The sequence below is a fragment of the Postia placenta genome, assembly GCF_002117355.1.
Source record: "Postia placenta MAD-698-R-SB12 unplaced genomic scaffold POSPLAscaffold_2, whole genome shotgun sequence".
Classification (NCBI taxonomy): Eukaryota; Fungi; Basidiomycota; class Agaricomycetes; order Polyporales; family Adustoporiaceae; genus Rhodonia; species Rhodonia placenta.
Window position 1 is genome coordinate 1790396 of NW_020169833.1, and position 15530 is coordinate 1805925.

At 45.8% G+C, this 15530-nt stretch overlaps 3 protein-coding genes across 3 annotated transcripts; 2 read left to right on the forward strand and 1 right to left on the reverse strand.

The window, feature by feature from the left end:
- Positions 1–3159: 3159 nt before the first annotated feature.
- POSPLADRAFT_1133507 (hypothetical protein) lies at positions 3160–4310 on the reverse strand (the record flags this gene model as incomplete). Its single annotated transcript, XM_024484354.1, has 2 exons — positions 3160–3750; positions 3846–4310. Coding segments are annotated over 2 exons (1056 nt in total), but the record flags the coding sequence as incomplete, so codon positions are not given.
- A 1425-nt stretch (positions 4311–5735) lies between these two features.
- On the forward strand, positions 5736–5969 carry POSPLADRAFT_1133491 (hypothetical protein; the record flags this gene model as incomplete). The annotated part of the gene is made up of 1 exon (XM_024484351.1): positions 5736–5969. A coding segment is annotated over one exon (234 nt), but the record flags the coding sequence as incomplete, so codon positions are not given.
- Positions 5970–11975: 6006 nt separating this feature from the next.
- Positions 11976–12564, forward strand: POSPLADRAFT_1031306 (hypothetical protein; the record flags this gene model as incomplete). The annotated part of the gene is made up of 3 exons (XM_024476780.1): positions 11976–12133; positions 12352–12466; positions 12520–12564. 3 exons carry the CDS (start codon positions 11976–11978, stop codon positions 12562–12564), a joined length of 318 nt encoding a protein of 105 aa, XP_024342989.1.
- Positions 12565–15530: the final 2966 nt, after the last annotated feature.

Consider the following 15530-nt stretch of genomic DNA (forward strand, 5'->3'; position numbering starts at 1 on the left):
TGGCAAGCCGATGATCATATCAGTCGTGATGATCTGCCATGGGCGCTCGGGGATCTCGTTTGGCTTCAGCGGACCCTGGGGCTTGGCTGGGAATGTCTTGGTACGGTTGCACATGTCGCAGGTGCTTACGTACTCATTGACAAACTTGGACATTCCAGGCCACCAGTAATTCTGTGATACGAGCTCCAGAGTTTTGGCGCGACCGCCATGACCGGCGATCGGCGAGTCGTGGTGGATCTTGACTATATCCCGCCGGAGCTCCGCATTCTTTGGAACATACACGCACCCACGGAACAGCAGGAGCCCTTGTTCGGCATTCCACTCCTCAAAACCCCTTTGCAGCCGGGGCGGCCCGAGGTCCTGCACCTTTTCAAGCGCCTCGGCCACCTCCCGATCCTTCTCCGAACATTCCCTGATGCGCTTCAGAAGCGACTGATCGGCCGTCACCGAGGCATGACCGCGCCTGGCGGAGGCGATGCAGAAGCACTCTGGTTTGAGAACCACCTGATTGGTGTTATTGTCCTCATCGCTGATTTGATGGTCGGATTGGCGGGAGAGGGCATCAGCCTTTCCATTCGACGTTCCGGCTTTGTGCGTGATGCGGAAGTCGAAGCGAGCCAGGAACAGCGACCATCGTGCTTGACGACACGTGAGATGCTGGGATGTACGCCAGTACTCAAGGTTCTTATGATCGGTTACGATCTCGAACTGATTGGGTAACCCCTCAAGATAGTGGTGCCAATCGTCTAGCGCCTCAATAATCGCGAGCATCTCCTTATCGTAGATCTCGTAGTTACGCTGGGCAGGGTCCATAGCATGAGATTTGAAGGCGATAGGGTGCCATTTGCCATCATCCTGCTTCTGCATCAACACGCCGCCGGTGGCGTAGCCTGAGGCATCAACCTCAATGCGCGTTTCTCGGTTAGGATCGTACAGCGCTAGGACTGGAGTCGTCGCGAAGAGCCGCTTGAGCTCATCGAAGGCATGTTGTTCCTCTTCGCCCCAATGCCATGGGTCATTCCCTGTGAGCCGGTCGAGTGGTCGCGAGATCTTAGCAAAGTCCTTAATGAAGCGGCGGTAGAAGTTGGAGAACCCTCGGAACTTCTGAACGTCTTTCTTGTTCCAGGGTACCGGCCACTCATTAATTCCCTTTAGCTTTGCGGGATCCATCGCTACCTCATTGCCACCGAACACATAGCCGACGTAGTCGACCTTGGGAACATCCCATTCGCACTTCTCAGGCTTCAGGAATAGGTCGTTATCCTAAAGGCGACGAAGAACCTCGCGCGTGACCTTCTCGTGCTCCTCCTTGTTGGTAGAGAAGATGAGGATGTCATCCAAGTACACGAGGATCTTGCCACCAACGATGAGGTCATGGAAGATCTCGTTCATCATTGCCTGGAAAGTGGCGGAGGAGTGGGTGAGGCCGAAGAACATCACCAGGGGTTCATACAGCCCCCGGTTAGTTACGAAGGCAGCTTTCCATTCGTCACCGGCTTTGATCCGAACATTGTTATAGCCCCATCTAACATCGAACTTGGTGAAGAGCGTGGCTCCGCGCAGCTTATCTACCATCTCGGCAATCAGCGGCAGCGGATAGCGATTTTTGACGGTGATCGCGTTTAACTGGCGGTAGTCCTGCACGGGTCGAAGTATCCCTTCTTTCTTTTTGATGAAGAAGAAAGGGGACGAGATGGGCGATTTCGACTCCCGTATGTAGCCCTTCGCTAGTTGCTCCTCAAGGAACTTGTCAAGCTCCTCTTGCTCGTTGTTTGACAGGGGGTACACCTTCGAATGGAATGTCGAATAGCCGGGCACGAGTTCGATCGCATGGTCGTACGGCTTCCTTTTGGGTAACCGCTCTGATGCTTCCTTCGAGAAGACCTTCAGAAACTCGTGGTACTGTTTAGGTACCGACTCCTCAGCGGTCTTAACGACCTTCTTTTTGATCTCCTCCTCAGCGAACAGCTGGGAGTACGTATGTCCTGCTGCGACAAACAGCTGAGGAGCGCCAGGAAGCGTGATGCCTTGCTCCCAGGCTTCGATCAAATCGGCCTCATCCCACTCTACCTCCACCGGATCTTCTTTGGGTTCGAAGTCCGGGAGTACCTTACTCCGGCAGGCACCTATGACTGTCCGTTTGGACTTCAGCGAACGCCTGCGTGCCGTGGGCCTGACCCCCGTATCACGCGCAGTCGCTGCTTGCTCCATTCGGTCAGTCTTCCTGGCACTGCACGTTTCAGGACATCGTGATAATTTGAGGGAGCCTTTCTCCCAATCGATCTCGGGGTTGTGCTCGCGTAGCCAATCCAACCCAACGATCACATCCTCTGGACCGATGTCCGTGACCGTGAACACTGTCTTCTCGATGTGTTCTCCTATGTGCATCTGTAGCACTGCTACTTCCGAGATGCTTCCATCTTTGTTGAGGGTGCCGTCGATATTGTACAGCGGAATTGGGTCCTTCAACTTCCGCGTCTGCATCTTGTTTTCGATAACGAATCGCTTGTTGATAAACTTTGTGGTGGCTCCGCTGTCCACCATAGCGATTATGTCCTTGTGCCGTCTTTTCCCTTGGAGTCGAACTGGGATGTGAAAGTGCTGGGACCCCTGGTCCAACTCATACACTATTGCAGTCGACAATACATCATATTTATTACAGGATATACGCGGCCCGATGCGTGCGACACGAAGCGCGGACCGGATCAAAAACCCTCCTCCTTCATCGCCCGATAGTGCTCGAGCTCCTCGCGCATCGACTTCACCTGTGCCATTAAGACCGCCAGCTCCGATTGCTCGGACTTCGCTGAAGCGGCACTTATACTTGCCGAGGGTGATGTCATGACAGGGGCGCTTGTCGCAGCCTGGGTGGATCCCGAGGCAACCATAGCCCGCGCGTCGGCACGTTTCGTGTAAGGCTTGTCCTTACAATTGGGGCACTCGAAATGTCGGTACCCTTGCTTCCCACAGCTGAAGCATGTGCCGGAGAAGTTGCCTTTTCCGACGGCCGCGTTGATGCTGGCCGAAGCTGCGTGAGATTGGGGTGCACCACCACGTGCCCCTCCGCGTCCTCGACCCCGCGTCGAGAAGAAGTTGTTCAGCTCGGGCCAACGGGCCCGGCTGATGTCGAGGATCTGCTCGACCTCAGTGGCGCGCTTCTCAGCTGCTTACCACGTGGTGAAGCTCGATCTTGCGGTAGACGCGGGAGGGGATGCCGCTCAGGTACTTGTCGTGTAGCTCCAGGTCCCCATACCCAGAGCGATCCGCCGGACCCTTGAATAGCGCGGAGAACTCCACCGCAGTGCGTTTTTCACGGACCGATTTGTCCGCGCAGAGCTTCGCCAGCTCTACTTGTGCTGCCGCCTCATTGTCGAGATTTCCGAAGCGGGCCCTGAAGGCGGTGGCAAAGGCCGCTTCGTTCGCGAATGGGGTCGTGGCCCCTTGCACTCCTATCTGCACCGACACGAGCTGGGCGAAGTAAGGAGTGGCCCAGGCACGAGCGTCTCCATCGAGCAAGCTTAGTGCGACCTGTACCTTAAGCTCAATGGTGGTCAACGATGTGTTGATCAGCCAGTAGATGCGCAGCTGTGATAGGAACCGGTTGCACTCGATGACGTTTTGCCGTCGTATTGGAGTGGGAGGAGAAGCTTCAAAGTCTCCTTGTCGGGGGCAGCTGCGGGGGATGACATTATCGGCGTCAGGGGGGACGGAGGACGCTGCGGGGGCGGAGGCGGCTGTGGTGGCCTTCCGCTGGTCGAACTTCAAGAGGAGCGAGTGCTCGAGCGGCCTCTCGGCGGAGTTGGCGGTGAAGGCGCCGAAGAAAGTTCGGGGGAGGGGTTACGTACGTCAGGGACTGCTGACGTGGGGGCGAGCGCTGTCGGCGAGGCGGGCCGAGCAGGATCCGTGGACTCGGACTCCGAGACTCCTTCTTCACTGTCACCCTCCTCAGGCTCAGGCTCTGGCGCAGGGTCTGGAGGGAGATCTCCTCGCGTTTGACCTGGATCGACGACAGTTTGAGGGAGGCAGGAGCTGGGGGAGACAGGGCAAGAGTGCTGCAAGGTGGATCGAGATGCAAGGGTGCTTTGAGGACCGAGCAGATGTTGCGCTCGTCGGATCGCCTTGTAACGAGGGTAATCTTCCTCGATCGATCGGGGTGTCCGATTTGGGCACGGCTGCTGCTCGCAACGGTAGAGGATAGTCTCAGGGCCGTCTGGAATGTAGACGTTGATGAGATCCTGAGAGTCGAATGCATGGATCTGGTCTTGACAGGCAGCCACGATGGATGGAGAGAGGACGGGAAGGTACGCGTACTACAAAGGCCGTGCTACGCTAGCTTACGCTACGGTGCCCGAGAAGACACTAGGGTTCGCAGTTCATGTGGGGCCCAGTACTGCTTTTGACTATTATGCAGCAGGAACCTAAGCCACGCGTCCGTGAGGACAAGTATCGCCCACTAAAGTGCAGATACCGAAGAGTTTGTCCCTTAAGTGGTGGCGATGTATCGTATGCTATCTACGTATCGTAGGGTACAGTAGGGGTGCGCACCACCCGACCTATAGGAAGTGAGAAAGTGAGTGTGTTCCGGTGAATGCCGGCAGCGGTGAGGAGTTTCGACCTAATGTCGTGACTTAGGGTCAAGCGACAGGAGAAAACCAAACAAGGCGCTGGGGGCGTTCGACTTAGTTCTTACCGAAGCGATGGTGAGCGAGGCTCAAACCTAAGGCTAGGGACAAGAATGTATTAGTTAGTAAGTAAAGGAAGTAAGTACAGGAGAGCTTACTGATCTAGGGACAAGAGGTCGAAACTGAGGTCCCTAGGGCAGCAGAGGCCGGCTTATATACATGGGGAGATAAGGGCAGGCTGTGCGCGCTGGTCTGTGCGCAGCTGGTCCGTGCACAGCATGCTGACATGGCCCCGGGGGCCGGTGAGTTAGAGAGGCTGTGTCAGCGGAGCACAAGCTATGCCGTGCACTGCCGCCCCATCTAATCTAATCATACAGTAGATAGCGACGAGTCCATATCGGGTATGTAGTACAGAGGTTGCGGGTTCGAGCCCGCGAAAAGGAAAAAATTAAAAAACGGCTAGACGCCGTGTCAACTCGTGACAGAGTGCTAGAATCAGGAGATCAAGCAGTATGCTTTCACAAGCTACAGACAGGATGATTGGGCAAGGCAGTTGCTGCTTACAGAGTTTGCACTGAACAACTGAGTTCACTCTGCAACCAGGCACTCCCCTTTTTTCCTGCATCAAGGGTACCATCCTGAGATTCAGGTTCAGATCAATCCAATGTCTGCAATGCCTGCAGCTGCTGATCAGCTTAAGATCCTGAAAAAGATCAGGGACGATATGCGTATCAAAAGACAACGCAGAGAGCAGTTGCATAAGACTAGCACTGAGGGACTGAATGCCACAAGTGGGGCTGAAGTCGAAGTGGGTCACAGAAGTGTGGATTAAAGGGTCACTACAAAGCTCTTTATATACATGAGCAGGGGAAAGCATTCCTATAGCAGAACAATAGAGGAAAGAACAATAGAGTCCAAAAGTAGAACAAGGGCCACTTGGCCACAGGAACAATGGAACAAAAGAAGTGTGGCTGGAGCTGTGCTCCGGTCTGATTGCTCCGCAATTGATACAACCATGTGGTCACATGGTGTTGTGGCTCCCGCCACCAGGGGATCGTCCTAGGCCAACCAGAAGACTGTGACAGAGCACATTGTGACATAGGTTGTCTGTGCCTGCCCACTCGCTTTGCCCCACTGCCCCTACCCCTTGATGCTGCCACATCCCTACCCATGGGCCTCTGGAAGACTGTGCACCCCCAAAAGTGGACCACACACCTCCCTGCTGTGCTCCTTAGTGCATCCATTATTGGATGGACACTTATGGGACTACAGTTGGGTTCAATTTGCAAACCCCATCATTGTGTATGGAATGGGCATGCCCTGACTCCCCAAGCCTCTGGGATTTAGGGGTCCACATTTCATGTCCATTGGGCCATTTTTGCGCCCACCAGCTCAAAAGCCAAGTAGTGGGTGCCTATGGTTTCAGCACACCTAATTCTACCCAACAGGTTTTTGAAACCCTGTTGTGTTTTACAAAATGGGTACACCATGACTCACCTAGCCTGTGGGATTCAGCAAGTATATGTTTCATGACAATTGGCCAAGGTTTGCTCTCACCAGCTCTAAAACTATGAAAACCGAGAGGTGGGCACTTACCATTCTGGCACACCTAATCCATACTGGTCTTCTGGGGCGCCTAATTGTACTGAGCACCTAAGTGCACAGTGAGCACCTAAATGCACAGTGAGCAGCAATGACTTAGAAGTCTGGCTATTGGTAGTGTTATGCCTGTAATTACAATAGCATTTGCTTATGAATAATATAATACTTTCTTGTCAGCAATGGAAGAAGTTTCTTATTACCATTAGAGTAGTTTCTTACTATCATTAAAGCACTTTCTTATCAACATTAGAGTAATCTCTTACCATGATAAGAGTGGCTTCATATGGTCATTAGTATTACTTCATGTGATATCAAAGCATGTGTTTGTAGTTAATGCTAGCCTTTTGTTTGTTTATTACAATAAAATAAATAATACAGTGTTATACTTATTACTATAGCATGTAAAAGCTTTTTAGAGACAAAACTCTTTTTTAGTACAATAGACCCTTTATGCATAGAATGACTACAGTTTCTTTTTAATAGCTTTTGAATGGAATAATACTTGATGTTGTATGTATTATCATCATGGAGAACATGAGACGCGGCTGATGGCGGGGTCCTGCCGGAATTGGCGAGCACGAGTGCACAGCCAAAAATTTGCCGAATGTCCAGACATTTTGGGGACTGAGAATGTGTTATAAGACTTATTATAATAAGTAGTTTATAATACTGTTTGACTTTCATTGTTAGCATGTATTAAAGTTTCACCTTATGCAGTTGCAATCCAACTTGCTTTATATGCTGTGATCAACTTTTTATATTATGTTTGAAGACTTAGATCACTGATCGAGTGTGTGAGTATAAACATTATCATGAACAAAGAACAATTCTTTGCAATTTGGATGTTTACCATATCACAACATTATATATTCAATGTTATTATAATTGTTAGGAAACATTTCTTTGTAGATATCAAAGATTTTTGAACTGAATAAAGTAAATCATGGAACAGTTAGCTAAGAGTGCTCATTACTAACTGGAATATATAAAACAATGTATAAAGTGACTATCATATATAACAGCACTGGTAGTCAAGGCCAATTCCTAGGATCTTATGCAAACTATTTGATCTTATATATTGTGAATGTAACATACAAGCAACACATCAAAGTGTTTGAAACATTGTCCAGATGCCAATATAACAACAAAAAATCATTCAAAACATAAGCATACTTCAATGAATAACATCAAGCATTACAAGTGCCCACCAGCAGCCCACAAACCATTTATTTACATGTGTTGACACAAGTCGTGTGATGGCAGTAAGTATGATTTCAAACTCAGATAGCTTGTGTTAGCCACAGCATACAATCACTGCTTATCAGTATTTGAATACTGTGGGAGCAACCTTCCTCATTGAGCTCAACACCAAGTGTTACATAGAATTCCAATATAAGAATGATTCTTTGTACCTCAGAAATTGTAACAGCCTGTGCTTATAGCCAATAGAGCAGATGCTTATGCTTATTTGAATACATCCTTACAGCAAGCATAGTATACACCCTTATAGTCAATAGAGCAGATTCTAATGGTTATTGAACTGATTCTAATGGGGATTACAGTGATTTGTAACATTATTAGCATACTTCCTTATAATTATTAAGTAGATTCTAATGGCCCACATAATGCCTAATACACACACATTCTTATGATGATCACAGTGTGTTGTTATATATAATAGGTTCTTATGGTCATTACAGCAAGTTGTTATGATCTTTACAGTACTTTGTTACTATCATAAAAGCAACTTTATAGGGTTATTAGAACACTTTATAATGATCATTAGAACCAGTTCTTATATCCATTACAATACTTATAATGGTCAATACAAACACTTTCTTATAGTCATTACAAATACTTTGTTATGTCATTACAGTAAATTGTTACAGTTATACTTACCACACACAATAAGGTTGATTCAATTCAAGAGCTACAAAACAAATAAAAAATTCCACATAAGGAAATTGCCTTATATGGTAGAGACCAAAGTCACAGAACATCATTCTCTCAGCATGACAAAATTTGTTGCAACACTTGTACTTAATTACTTAAGCCTCAAAATGCAAAATACAGATTTGAATGTGATGCATAAAGCAAGTTTGGTGTAAATAAATGAATAGTTGTACACTTGATAGATTCAGTTGATATTTTTGGGAGTTATAGGCAACAATAGATTAACCCCAAACCAATAGAGTGCAGTAAGCCACTTTCATAAAAAGAAATTGCTTTATATAATAGTTGTAGAGCACCTTTTCAGGGGTAGGACAACAGTGATTTTGGTGTGTACACTTACTTACTTAGTTTACAAAATGGAAAACAAAATTTGAACAGAACACATACAGTAAATATGTTGCTTCTATTGAGTATGCTCCTGTTATCAATAATGGGGATTCTAATCATGAATCTCTAATATGATCAAACTATGTGCTTGTAATGCAGTAAAAACATAGTTCATCATGATAAACAAACAACTATAAAATAATCAAATTAATGCTTGATTAACAGCTGATAAAACTGACTGATCAGATCAATATCAAATCAGGCAACTGATAAGATGATCTTTTGTTTGGTTGTTTGGCCAAGTCATGTTAGCTAGGTTTGAATTCCACTTTCTAATGGATTTTGTTACTGGTAACAAGCAGCTTTAATGTGATTAAAGTGGACATAACAAGCTTTGTATACAAAACCTACCCCTAACCCCACATTATGGGCTCTTTTTCTTATCACTTTGTATTGATTGATGGGTTCCCACACTTATGGTGCAATTGATCATTACATCCTGGCTCTACATAAGACTCATCCTTCATACCTCAGGAATTGTAATACACATAAAGTGTTTATTTACCTAGTTTGTGTTATTCCACTGACTCATTAAAGGTGTTATCTGATGCTCTCCACATAGTTCAACTTATTGTCTGTCAGAATTTGACTGCACAACACCTGCATGAAAAGAACAACACAACCAGAAATTGAACCCAAAACCTACCAGAGATGCACTGGGTGCTCTACCACTAAGCTATTGGACCTTGGTTAATATGGAATTATGAAATCTCATATACATTACTTCAAGGGTATAAACATGATCTATATTATAGATTCAAAGGTTCTTAACTGTCTCATATGTGTCAGAGCACACATTTGACATTGTCATGGTCAATCCTCCACTATATCTAACCCTTGCTGATGCTTTTTAGCAGGCATTTGAGCACTGTTAGGCCCATGCAATAGCAAGTGCCTCTGCACACCTTCTTAAATAATCACTACCCGCCAATGCACAATCAGTCTCTGCTATTAAGCTGCTTAATCTACACAACAACCCTGGTCCTTCTTGTACTATTGTCTCTGCCCCTGTTACATTGTCTTCTCACATTCCTTCTACTAATACTCACCTTAAGTACTGTGTCACTATAAGTGATCATATCCAGTTCCATAAACACCATATGTGATCCAATGTAAGCTCTGTCATTATCTGATGCATACACAACCTTCATTACAGTAAACTTTGTCCTTCTTATGTGCTAACTACTTCAACTCATGTTCCACAGCAGGTTACAGCACAGAAGTCTCCCAAAAAATAGTATTTTACTTACCTACACTTTGCATGTTATACATACCTTAGTCACCTATAATGAAGTACATCCCATTTAATTTGATATATATTGGAGCAACAAGCAAACAGGTCAGTGACGCAATTGTCCCTTATGGCCATTGCTTTGCCTGTGGACAAACATGTTCACCACACCATTGCGCCATTGTTTAAACACATGCTTGCCATCTGTTTCTCTGTTGCTTCAACAGCTCAGTTATATATGACTTCCTCTTTTCTTGCTATTGTTTCACACAGATCAACACATACATTTTATATATGTAGAAGAAAGTATCAAAGCACATTACAAGTGAATCCTTATTTCCTAACACACTGGCAACCACATTTCAGTATACTTGAAACATCTATATCACATATCATCAGTAGGTGTAAAGTTTGTTGAAGTTTATTAATCAAGTCAGTCAGACTACTACTGGAAGGGGTTTTTATGCCAGTTACACCTCATATTACCATGCAGAATTTACTTGGCCTTGTGGTTGATCTTGGGTGGATGTTGGTGATTTTCAACTGTAGTAGCAGCTTCTGCCTCCACATTCCACCACTATCATAGTCTGAGTCAAGTATCAACAAGTATGCAGAAGTACCATCTATACAATGCTGGAGAATAGGAACCTTACTGTGCTGCTTGGCCTTAAGCACAGCATTCTTCTTTGCTGTCATATCAAACACTGCTTGCTTGGGCACCTTAGTATGAGAATAGACAAGAGGTATGTCAACCAGACAACAGAAATTCAAAATACGACTTATTAATTCATTTGCAGGCTTAGTTGCAGTAACTGCTTTTTTGGCACAATGGTGAGGCTGCAATATAATGTCCATGTATGACATAAGTCTCTGCTATACATGGATGCATCAAATAATAATACATAGAAGAAACACAAAGACTTACCTTTCCAAGAACAGGTGCAGGTAAGCCTATAACATTGTTTTTTTTTTCATATGCATGACCCCACATACTGATGCACTGCATAGAACATGACACAAGCCAGCAGCAGAATCTAATACAGGAAGGTGAACATGACTACTTATAAGTAGTGTCAATTACAATTTCGCAAGTGGAGTCAATAATAATCACACAAATAATGTGTCCTCTACACCCATAGTGTTATTCCCGCTATCATTGTTGAGCCACTCCTATGCATGCTGCCTGCATGCAGAACCTTCTGGTTTGTGAGAATGCTCCATACTAGTATGTACATTGTTGATCATGTTGTTAAATTTTATGACATGTGCTGTCACCTCTGTACAATGCCACCTGGCAGCTGCTCTTTGTTTGTTTGTTAGGTTTGGGGCTTATAATGATGTCTGTCGTGGGTTCAGGGCTTGCAATGGTGTCTGTCATGGGTGTGGGCACCACTGATAGCAACACCCACATATGTGGACCCAAAACCTATCAAAACATGAGAAACAAAAATGTAAGATTGAACACTTATTTATACCTGATCTGACTGATCTTCCTTTGCTCCAACAATTGTATGCTGCATCATGGATCTCAGCGCAACATTGCTCTCATACAGAGCCCATCTTTGTGTTGCATAGTTTCCTCTGACATCTGTGCCATTGGGCATGTAGTGTCATATGTAAAATACTCACTGTACAGCCATCCATACGCATGATCTCCCCATTGTTAATCCTGCACTCCCTCACTCTTTATTATTTATGCCCGCTTGCTGAATGTTTGGAGTGCCTGCTGTTGACAGCGCGTGCTCTGGAAGCAGGTTGTTGTTTGAGTTTTGCATCTTGATAACGATTCATAGTATACTGCAGGTAAGCATTGCTGAAATGAAGAGCAAGAATTATGTTGCTACTTCTGGATGAATAGTCTGACCTTGTTTTGGGGTCCATTGCTTAATTGAGCAATGGACATTCAATAGTACTTATCAAGCACACTGCACGCCAGCACTCTCACATTAACATAAGGTGCATTACAACATTTTTATTCTAGAGGTAATTGTTTTACATAACATTAACACTAGTGATAGAACAGGAAAGCCTGTGCCAGGTAGCATGACCACAGCATTGAGCAGGCTGTGTATGAAATATACCTGCATGAGAATTTGCATTCATGGGGTGGCCATGTGCCTGGCCTGTCTGCATACAAGTCAAGGTATATGTCATAGAACTCAGTCATGAGTATTCCATGCATGGATGGCAGGGGTACATTCATGCTGGGCTTGCAGATGGAGAACCTGCACATGGGCTACATCTGGCCGGGGGAGAAGGCATTGTGGAAAAGTGCAAGGGCACTTAGAGGACCAGAGGTGGAAGAGGTGGTAGGGAATGCAGGGCCAGTGGGGTTGAAGTAGGAGCAGTCAACAGAAATGTTGATGGTTGTGGAGCAATGATGTTGGAGCAAACACCTATGACAGACAGTTTTTGCAAACACAGAAATAGCTCAGGAGATAGGTCTGCAGGAGCAAATTTGAGATTATCTGAGATATACACTTCAATATTAAAGAGAGAATTAAGGTGTCTGCAAAGCTTGCTGAGGTCTGTAAAGGTGACATTAAGCCTTCCAAGATTGAGTGAAGTAAGGTTCTTGAGTGGTGCTGCATTCCACAGAAGTTTTAGGACTGAGCACTCTTTAAGTCCTCTAAGTCAGAACTTCAAAGATTGGAGTGGGACAGACTTGAGGGTAAGTTGCTTGATGAATATTGATACAACACCATGAATGACTTGAATGGATAGGTTAAAGTCTGGAAGTGCAAGGAATACTGCTCAGAGGGAGGGTGACACCAACATGAATATAACCACATACAGAACCCTCAGGTACCATTGTGAATAAATAATGACCAGATGTAGAGTGACAAGGTTTGGAAACAATGAATGGACCTTCAGACTGTGAATATACCTAGTGTAGCTTTTGAACTGTGCCAGCTCATGTTCTGTAAATATCTTCTGGTAAACATTCTGTTTTAGTGAATTGTGAATATATAGCCATGGGCTCATGTTGGGATACTCACCTTTTGTCTATCTGGGGTGAAAAAGTGACAGTATTCAAAAAGGCAGCCTATTGGCTATACACCTTGAACATTTTGCCAGAGGTGGCTAAGGGCTGGGTCATGGAATGTCCAGCTCATTCTAGCAAGCTACTCAATGACTTTATTAGCTTCTGCCACTCCATCCAATTGAACATAAATCACAATCTTCCAGCATATATCAAGCATCCCAAAACCACATTTTGAAGCAGTAGCCATGACCTGTGAGCAACTAGACTGAGTATGTATATTGAAGATGCTGTTTACTGCTAACCTTTTTGGTAGGTTTATTAGCAAGCAGATGATTAAGATGAACTAGCAACTTACTGTAAAATGGAGTTCATAAATGCTTGGACCAAGTAAAGTGGTGTAAGCAAACATAGAGGTTAGGTTAGGTTAACAAATAATGTACACCATGAGTGAGGGAACAAGAAAGTGAGAGGGTAAATAAGGATTATAAGGAGAGCAGGAACAGAGATGATGTTTCTGGGCCATTAATTGATCACAATATATTTTGTATGTATTTTATTCATTTTCACAAATGGTATCTGTTCATACTACTACCTTATATACATAAGGTACAATGAACTCACTCTACTATAATACACTAAGACTACAAGACACACTCCTCAAGTCACACAAACTATAAAAAGACAGCACAAGGGGTAGATCATAAAATAACGGTAGGGTAGTGGGTACCCACAGATGGGGTGTGATGTAAAGAACTCAATTAGATGTGATGTCTATGTAACAACTGGGACTGGGCAGAATGGCCACTAGCAGGAGCACCCACTAAATGTCATAGTATAACAGCCAAGCTTGGACTTGGTTCAGTTGTGCCTGATGCAGGTTATGAGCCATGACATTGATGCTAGAGTAGTCTTCAAATCACACACCATGGTCCTAAATGTAACGATCAAGGAAAATGAGCTACAAGACAACAACAGACAGTTGCACCAATCAGGCCTCAGAGTGTTGCAACTTGAGGTTAAGCAACAGGGGAAAACCTAAAAAGCTAGGCGCGTTCGACTGGGTCTCACCAAATCGATGGTGAGCTTACGCTCAAACCTAAGGCTAGGGACAAGTGAATATATTAGTTAAGTAAAAAAAGGGAATACAACTGGGGGATTACTGACCTAGGGACAAGAGGTCAAGACTGAGGTCCCTAGGGTAGCAAAGGCCAGCTTATATACAGGGGGAGATAAGGGCAGGCTGTGCGCATTGGTCTATGCATAGCTGGTCCATGTGCAGCATGCTGACACGGCCCTGGGGGCTGGTGAGTCAGAGCAGCTGTGTCAGCAGGACCAGAGCTGTGCTATGCACTACCGCCTTATCTAATCTAATTGTACAGTAGATAACGATGTGTCTGTATCAGGTGTATAGTACAGAGATCATGGATTCAAGTCCATGAAAAGGAAAAAATTAAAATGACAGCTAGACGCCGTATCAAGTTATGACACAGAGTGGAGGCTTTTACAGTGCCCTTCGCACTACACATAGAAGTAGCAGCACTGTAGGAGATTGCACACTGATCAAATGATTGAGAACCTGCTTATCAATGGTAAACATGCACCTCAATGTTAATTAGGTATTGGTCAGCACAATCTGCTTCTTGAAATCATAAAATAGCAGAATGTCATATTCACCTAAAAAGACAGGTTGTATGCTGCTTTTGGTAGGGTTTCCACACTTGTTTATGCCTCTTAATGATGAATTGGGTACTATACAGGGGAAGTTTAGGGGAGGCTGTGTGCACTGGTCCGTGCACAGCTGGTCCGTGCGCAGTATGCTGACGTGGCCCCGGGGGCCGGTGAGTCAGAGAGTGGCTATGTCAGTGAAGCCCGAGCTGTGCCGCGCACTGCCACCCATCTAATCTAATCGTACAGTAGATAGCGATGTGTCCATATTAGGCATGTAGTACAAAGGTCGTGGGTTCGAGCCTGCAAAAAGGAAAAATTGAAAAACAGCTAGACGTCATACCAACTCATAACATTACCCCCCCCCCTCAACGACGCATGACCTCATGCGAGGTGCCCTTGCCCATCTCCCACCCGGAGCAGCATCGTGCTTGTCGTAGTACACCTTTTGTCACGAGTTAGTACGGCGTCTAGCCATTTTTTAATTTTTTCCTTTTCGCGGGCTCGAACCCGCGACCTCTGTACTACTTGCCTGATACGGACACATCATATCTACTGTATGATTAGATTAGATGGGGCGGCAGTGCTATCAAAAGGCGATGCAGGGAGCAGTTGCACAGGACTAGCACTGAGGGACTGAATGCCACAAGTGGGGCTGAAGTCGAAGTGGGTCACAAAAGTGTCAATTAAAGGACGCTACAGCAGGTCTTTATATACATGAGCAGGGGAAAGCATTCCCACGGCAGAACAATAGAAGAAAGAACAATAGAGTCCAAAAGGAGAACAAGGGCCACTTGGCCACAGGAACAATGGAACAAAAGAAGTGTGGCCGGAGCTCTGCTCCGGTCCGATTGCTCCGCAATTGATACAACCATGTGGTCACATGGTGTTGTGGCTCCCGCCACCGGGGGATCGTCCTAGGCCGACCAGGGGACTGTGGCAGAGCACATTGTGACATACCCCCCCTGATCTGCCAAGTCCCACAGGGAGACTAGGACACCTCAATTCCCATCCCAGTGCGACAGAATGCGACCTTGGGTGCAGGCAACGGCTTGGTGAGACAGTCTGCAAGCATGTCCGCAGT